The sequence below is a fragment of the Cricetulus griseus genome, chromosome 4 (genome assembly GCF_003668045.3).
Source record: "Cricetulus griseus strain 17A/GY chromosome 4, alternate assembly CriGri-PICRH-1.0, whole genome shotgun sequence".
NCBI lineage: Eukaryota > Metazoa > Chordata > Mammalia > Rodentia > Cricetidae > Cricetulus > Cricetulus griseus.
The window spans coordinates 101,371,829-101,379,378 of NC_048597.1; the positions used below are offsets into that span (position 1 = coordinate 101,371,829).

At 45.1% G+C, this 7,550-nt stretch overlaps 1 protein-coding gene across 1 annotated transcript; it reads right to left on the bottom strand.

Moving 5' to 3' along the window:
- Nucleotides 1–2,497: 2,497 nt before the first annotated feature.
- On the bottom strand, nt 2,498–6,963 carry LOC100771654 (disintegrin and metalloproteinase domain-containing protein 1b; the record flags this gene model as incomplete). Its single annotated transcript, XM_027414090.2, has 1 exon — nt 2,498–6,963. A coding segment is annotated over exon 1 (2,472 nt), but the record flags the coding sequence as incomplete, so codon positions are not given.
- Between the last annotated feature and the right edge of the window lie 587 nt (nt 6,964–7,550).

A 7,550-nucleotide genomic window follows, 5' to 3' on the forward strand; every position in this document is an offset into this window, starting at 1 on the left:
TAGAAAAAGATAATAGGCTTATTTATAAAAGATGGTCCTCAAATACAAATATATATATGAACATGGAAAGGATTTGGAAAATGTGGAAATAGGTTCACAGAGATTTCCAGAACAAGGGTTCAGAGACCTGTAGCCAGTATAGAAGGAAGACAGGACATGGTGAGCAAGAGAAATGAAGACATCATTTTGTTAAAGGGAGGAGCATGTAGAATCTGAGAAACACAGAGGGTGAGACCCAGTGCTGTAAAAGTGTACATTTTCAGTGCAGGCTTAGTAAGGTATGGTCATCATTGATATTTGAACACTTCATAGGCCATGTGCCTCCAGACGAGGTTGCCTTCCAGCACTCTTTATTATGGTTTTTCATGACAGGGTTTCTCTGTGTAACAGTCCTGGCTGTCCTGGAATGCACTCTGTAGACCAGGCTGGCCTCGAACTCACAGAGATCTGCCTGCCTCTGCCACTGGGAAAGCCTGATTAAGAAGACATGGGAAAATTTGAAGCTGGGTCACAAAGCAGGGTGAAAACTTAGTTTTACTTCTTTTCTATTGATGGAAGAAGAGCTATTTTCTCCCCGCTTTGAAAAACCACCTGAGCTATTCCGAATTCAACCACAATGACAAAACTCCGTTTCAGAAGAAATCTGGAGAAACAATAAGCCATTTTTCTTTTCAAGTAAAGGTGACGCTTTGATCTGAATGCGATACCTTACACCTCTAATCTCAGGACTTCAGAGGCTGAGGCAGAAAGATTACCTTGGGGTTGAGGCCAGCCTGGCCTACACAGTCAGAAGCCAGTCCCTGGGTTACATATGTGAGACACTATGTAAAAAACAAACAAAAGTAACACTCTGTTTTCATCAAGTACAGAACTGTATCAATTTGGGGTTATCTTGTTTTAGTTTTCTTCAATTGAGCTCCAGACAAGGGAGTTGAGTTTGACTCAATGGGATGACAAAAGATGTGCTGTCAGGCCCAAGGAGAGACCCATCTGCTCCTGGTCCCCCTAGGACAAGCATGACCCTTGGACTGCAGAGCATCAATATCTGCAGCATGTATTCCACATTGTAACTTCCCTTTGTTTCTCCCAAGTCTGAAGACAAATCTAGAATCTGGAATTGGCTTTAAGAAACTAAGGTAAGTGCTGGGTTCTTGGCTGGCCTGAGGCAGCCCAGAGAAGGCAGGAAGAAGGTAGCAAGACATCACCAAACTCAGCTGGGGAGTATGGTCCTATGGGGTACCAACATGTGGAGTACTGGATATCTTCCTCATAATGCCACAAGCAGGTGGGCAAGATGATTCATGAGAAAGGCTGTACTTTCTAGAAACAGAGCACAAAATAACTTTGATTAGCTTCACTTTGTTTTTTAGACTAAGTCTTGCTAGGTAACCCAGGTTGGCCTCAAACTTGCAATCTCCTTGTCTCAGCCTTCTGAAAGCTGGTAGTATGGCAAGCACCACCATCAAGACTGGCTTTGTACCGGCTGCTTCTTCCTCTTCCTCTTCCATATGTGTTTGTTATTGTGTAGCGTTCATGTGTGTACAGATTGGGGGATGGCTGTTCGTGTGCACACAGGGTAGAAGAGGTGTTTAGCAACCTCCTCCATCACTCTCAGCCTATTCTTTGAATCAGGGTCTTTCCCTGAACCCAGAGCTTGCAGAAGCCATCAAGTCCCAAGGATCCTCTTGTTTGTTGCCACTTTGGGTTATGGGCCTGTACAAGATACCTGTCTTGTCTCTTGTTAAGTAAGAGCAGGAGTCTGAACTCCAGGCCTCATGACTGTACAGCAAGCACTCTTGCTCTGGAGCTGTGGCTGATGTCTGTAATGCTGGCTTCTTAACTCAAGATCCAATGTTAGGGCTGTCTTCCTTATGAGGTACAACCTTTCCCACACAGTTACACAACAGAACAGACTCAATATATTACATGGGACCTGAAGACAAGTTTAACATTAGCAGTTTTATTTAAAGACTCATCCCTTTAATATATATTTTTGGGCAAGTTAGAACACTGAAGCTCATGGAAATTGCCCTTACGTAATAGGTAGTTGTTACTTGGAACAAAAATCCTGGGGATAGTGATAAATTTAGGAGCACCAGACAATCTATTTGGAAGAAAGCAGGTCCTAAAATACAGTTTCTGGTGACCAAAAGAATTAGCCCAAAGATACAAGAACACGAATGTCCAAAGATACATGTGACAAGTTCAAATGAAATGTGAAAACTAAAGTACTGAAATACTATGTAAACACCCATCAACTAAATGCTAAGGACAGAGCCTCCTCCTCCCAAGTGTGTCTTTAGACCCTGGAGTCCCAGTAAGAGCATCACAACGGTCAGTTTGCACAGGCTTTGCTTTACTGAGCCTCACTCTCAGGCTGCAAGAGGCTCAGCTACTGGCTTTATGTTCCCCCTACTTATTCATCTCCCTCTCCCTCTTCCTCTTCCTCTTCCTTTTCCTTTTCCTTTTCCTTTCTCTTTCCCTTTCCCTTTTTCTTTTCCCCTTCCTTTTCCGCTTCTGCTTCTTCCTTCTTTTCTTCTTCCTCCTCCTCCTTCTCCTCCTCCTTCACCTCTTCCTCCTCCTCCTCCTCTTCCTCCCCCTCAGTCTCTTCTGATAGGGCTTCTTCCTCAGCCTCTTCTTGAGGCGCCATTTCAGAAGGAGTCTCTGACTTACTGTAGGCAATCACGATGCATATCATTATAAGGAGTATTGTGAGTATCAAAATGGCAGCAAGAACTATCAGTTTTAAGTTAAGTGCCAAGTCATTTTTATTTATCGAAGAGTTTTCACTCTCATACTCTATAACGTCTTCATGTTGTTGTCCAGCAGGTCCGCTGTCCACACTGCCTCCATTTCCTTTCCTCATGCAGTCAGGGGGTGCAAAGCCATGTGAACAGTGGCAGTTCCCTAAGTCATTGCAAACTCCATGTGCATTACAGTGTTGGTTACCGCATGAAGGGTCGGGGGAGTATTCGTTCATGTTTTCACAAAAGAAATTGTTACAAGCTTTATTTTCGCCACAGGGAGTGTTGTTCATCACATATGCTTCATATGGGTAATCTAATCTGCCATCAGAAATACCTATACTCCAGCACCATTCCTCTGTATAAGGGACTTGGATCAGTATGTGTTTCAGTTTGATTGGTGGTAAGAATCCTAAATCTGTACATACAAGTTTCCCACATAGTGCATCTTGTTCTGAACACTTGACATATGTTCCTGGAGAGTCAGAAGAAACGCCACAGTTTCCAAACTGGTTCCCTATGCTGTTGAGAGAGTGGTAGCATCCATCTGAGGCAGACTGTGCAGGGTATCCAAAAATACGAAAGCATTGAGAGTTAGGGTCCAGACAATGACCCTCAGAACAAATGTAAGATCCATGGCATGCAGAGCCATCTTGCACTATCCTGTCCTCAGGACATATTGCAGAGGTCCCATTACAGTATTCTTCCAGGTCACAAATTCCAACAGAGGGACGACAAATCTGTCCCTTGTTTTTAAATTTACATTGAGAACAGCACAGCTCATTACTACACTCTGCACCCTCCTTAAATTTACATTCGTCATTACAACACTGGTTATCCGCACAGCCATTGCCACAGTCACACTCCTCCAAGTCCTCCACCACACCATTTCCACAACGGGTCGCTCTGCGCTTACGGCTTTGGTGCCAAGGCCTGTCGAGCAGGCAGGCCCCTCTGTGGTCATGGAGGAAACGGTAGAAATCATCAGAGCTGCAGTTGCTGAAGCCACTGCCCTTGGTGATATTCTCGTGCATGAGGCAGAAGTGCTTATGGTCACAGATGCAGGCCTGGTGGTCGTGCTGGATACCCAGGTTGTGCCCCAGCTCATGGGCCATAAGCGCCGCAAACAGCAGGACATCTTCATGAGGGAAGGCCTCCACAGCTGCTGCAAACCCGCCTGAACAGGCACCATGGAGAAACGCCTGGCCCTCGTTCTCTCCTGGGTGATGCCCGACGATCAAGTGTGCAACATCGTGCCTGAGCCGGCCCACGAGCTTCTCCTGTCTCCAGCGGTTGAAATCCCTCAGGGTAGCCTGCAGATCCACCGGGGCCTCGATCGGGTCCCCCTCTGTCCAGATTTCCATCCCCACCAGCACCACCTCTGTGTTTAGTCCCCTAGTGAAGCTGTTGGTCAGAGCAATGATGTCCACTACTGCCCCGACCGTCTCGTTGACACTGCTGCCCCACATCTGAAAGCGCTGGTGGTTGACCACGACAAACATCTCCACATACTTGGTGTGTGACCTCAAATCAGACAGTTCCCATGGGTCATCGGGCTTCCCGTTCCTTTGTTGCTGGCTGGTGTCCCCTGAACTGCCTTTGGGAGTGACGCTGCAGGAGGCTTGAGGCTGAAGGCCCACGGTGTACAGAATGTGTTCAAACCCTTTGGAAGAGAGAATAGGCTCGATGCTGTAGGATGTGTCCTCCTTAATCAGGATGCCCCTGAGGCCGGAACAGATGTTGACAGAAACAAAAGAGCCTGGTACCCCTTCCATGTAGCCTTCATAGTGGCAGTCCTGAGAGAGGAGAGGCATTTCTTGCTCCAGGATGCCATTGTGGTAACTGTAGACTGGGAAGTTATTCACAGAGTAGTCTCCCTTTACCTTTAGGTGAAGCAGCTGCTGCTGGCCCTGTATCAACAGCATGTAGGACACCCTTCCTCCAGGATCTTCACTCCCCTCGACTGGCAGTCTCTTGGGGATGACCGTTTCATAAGAAGAGTAATATACAGGTCCTATGTCACAGAATGTACTTGGGAGAAAAATTAATAGTACCAAGATCCCTATTTTGACAGATGGGTGTCCTGGCACTAGTCTCAGACCCAAGTTCAACTGCTGGGCAGCCCAAATGTGAGATGTTATCTTAGCTTCCTTTAAGGCCACTTTGGTTATCTGTAGAGAAGACAGAATGGAGGTAATCCCTTTCACTGATGCCGCCACTGACATGGCCCAAAGAAACCGTTATGTAGGATCTATGTCCATCAGCGGCACTCCTCCCTGATAGGTTTTTCCCCCGACTCAGAAACCCAGATCTGTGCTTGTCCCTTGTGGGCTGCTGTCCATCTTGATTCTTACAGTCTTCAGGCTGTCTCTCTCTGTTCTTCCTTCTCTCCTGGGCCTCGGTGGTTATGGACAGTGCAGGGATTCCTTCAGTGTTGCTTAAGTTCCTTGATGTTCATGGAGGCGAGCCCTGTAGTCTGCAATGACTCAGCCAGTTCTGTAAGTCAGATCATCTTTCATTCTCTCCAGGCCGTGGACATGACATCTGTTATCTTGCTTATTCTTTTGGGCCCAACATTCTGGCAGGGTTGTGGGGGAGGGGTCAGAGCTTCTCAGGGTTCTCTGAACAATTAAGAATTCTCTGTTGTCCTGCCTCTTTCCTCATCCTAATAGTGGTCATACTTACTGGTGCTTAGTTCTCTTTTATCCATGACTGCTTTATCCCTTTCATTCAGGAGAATAGTATTTGGATGTTCTGCTTTTGCTCATCCCTTGTGTATGTACCTAATGAATTTTGACAGTTTACACCCACTTCGAACATGGTCCTTCTTTATGGAGTGCTTCTAAGGCATAAGTGTTAAATGGTCTCATTTTTACCACAGAAATGTATTAGAGCCTGTAATCTAGGTTAGTCCTCCCAATGGCCTCATCATAAAAATAAAATGGTAAGCCGGCCAGGGGTGGTGCACGCCTTTAGTCCCAGCACTCGGGAGGCAGAGGCAGGTGGGTCTCTGTGAGTTCCAGACCAGGTGGTCTACAAGAGCTAGTTCCAAAACCACAGAGAAACCCTGTCTAGGAAAACAAAACAAAACAGAAAAAAAAATGGTAAAACAGACTGGTGACTCTAGTTTCAACAATGAAGAAAATGAAAACGAGCTCTGAAAGAACCCTGAAATTCCCACACTTGTCTCTTGACTACAGTGGGCTTCTGTCTGTGTAAATCCCAGACTTTAGTTTCACCTTAATGTTCTTGGTGTGCATAACAGTATAGATTTAGAAGGAAACAGAAGCTATGTGTACATATCTCTTTCCCCATTTCTTCATTCATTCTCCCACATATTCTAAGATTCAAATAAAACTCTACATCTTCTACATGGCATGAAAATAATTTTAAATTCTAAGGTATAACTACATGTAACAGTTGAAAATGGAGAAGTGCCCTGTTTGTTTCAGAGAGGTGGTGCACTCCTATAATCTCAACACTTAGGAGGCAGAGACAGGAAGATCACAAGTTTAATGCCAGCGTGGTCTCTGCATAACTTGTGAGCCAGACAGGGATACTAACCAAGACCTTCCCACAAAACAAAACAAAACAAAACAAAACAACTGCCACCACCAAAAAAAATTATATAAAACCATCTTAGATATCAGAGATTAATCAATTGACGATGCCTACCCTCATCCAGTGATGCTTAGCTCCTATCAGATGGTGCTGGAGAGATGGCTCAGAGGTTAAGAGCACTGACTGCTCTTCCTGAGGTCCTGAGTTCAATTCCCAGCAACTACATGGTGGCTCACAACCATCCGTTATGAGATCTGGTGCCCTCTTCTGGTGTGCACATATACATGGAAGCAGAATGTTGTGTACATAATAAATAAATAATCTTAAAAAAAAAAAGCAATCCTTATATTGATGTTTCAAAAAATTTCTGCTGGGTGGTAGTGGTGCATGCTTTAAATCCCAGCACTCAAAGAGGCAGAGGCAGGTAAATCACTGTTAGTTTAAGGCCAGCCTGGTCTACAAATCGAGTTCCAGCTTGGACCATTACACACAGAAAACCTTGTCTTGAAAAACCTAAAATAAATAAGAATTTCTGAGAGGCATTTTCCTATGGCTACACTGTGTGTGAGGCAGAAAGACACTGCTCTCCAGTGAGCAGACATAATTGTGTTAAGACACACTCCATCTGAGTGACAAGCAATGGTCTCAGTGAGCAGTCAGTGATGATGTAGTAAACTGGAGATGACAACCCAATGCCTGCCAGCTGTCCTTGTAATGTTTCCAGACATAAGTGGTAGGCAGGCAGGCAATTACCAGGATAAGGTTTAATCTCCAGCTAGGTGTAGACTTTGTACTATTAGCAATACTGACTCATGTTAAAACATAATTTACTTCTGGCCTAGGAATATACAAAGAAAACTCAGCTTTGGTGCAGAATACAGAGTCTCTTGAGAACTGCAATTGTTTGGGAGAATTTTGCCCAGGGTCACACCTTCTTGTGAGTGGCAACAGGGGCATCACATGGTTTACGGACATCCAACAGGTCTCATTTGAACAAAGGTGAATATGGATTTCATTAAGGCGCTAGGTGAATTCAGCCTGAAGCTGCTGAAAGAGTCAAGCATGCTCAGACAAGCAACCATCAAGATGTCCTTTCCAGTCACAGCTACAATTCACCTAAGCTTTTAGAAGATGCCCTGATGATAAATTTCTAAGATGAAGGGTAAGTCAGTGTGCCAGCAAGTTCCTTTAAAGCACTTCTGTCCCCATGGGTACACTGGATTCTTGTCCCAGTCAGGCGTGATG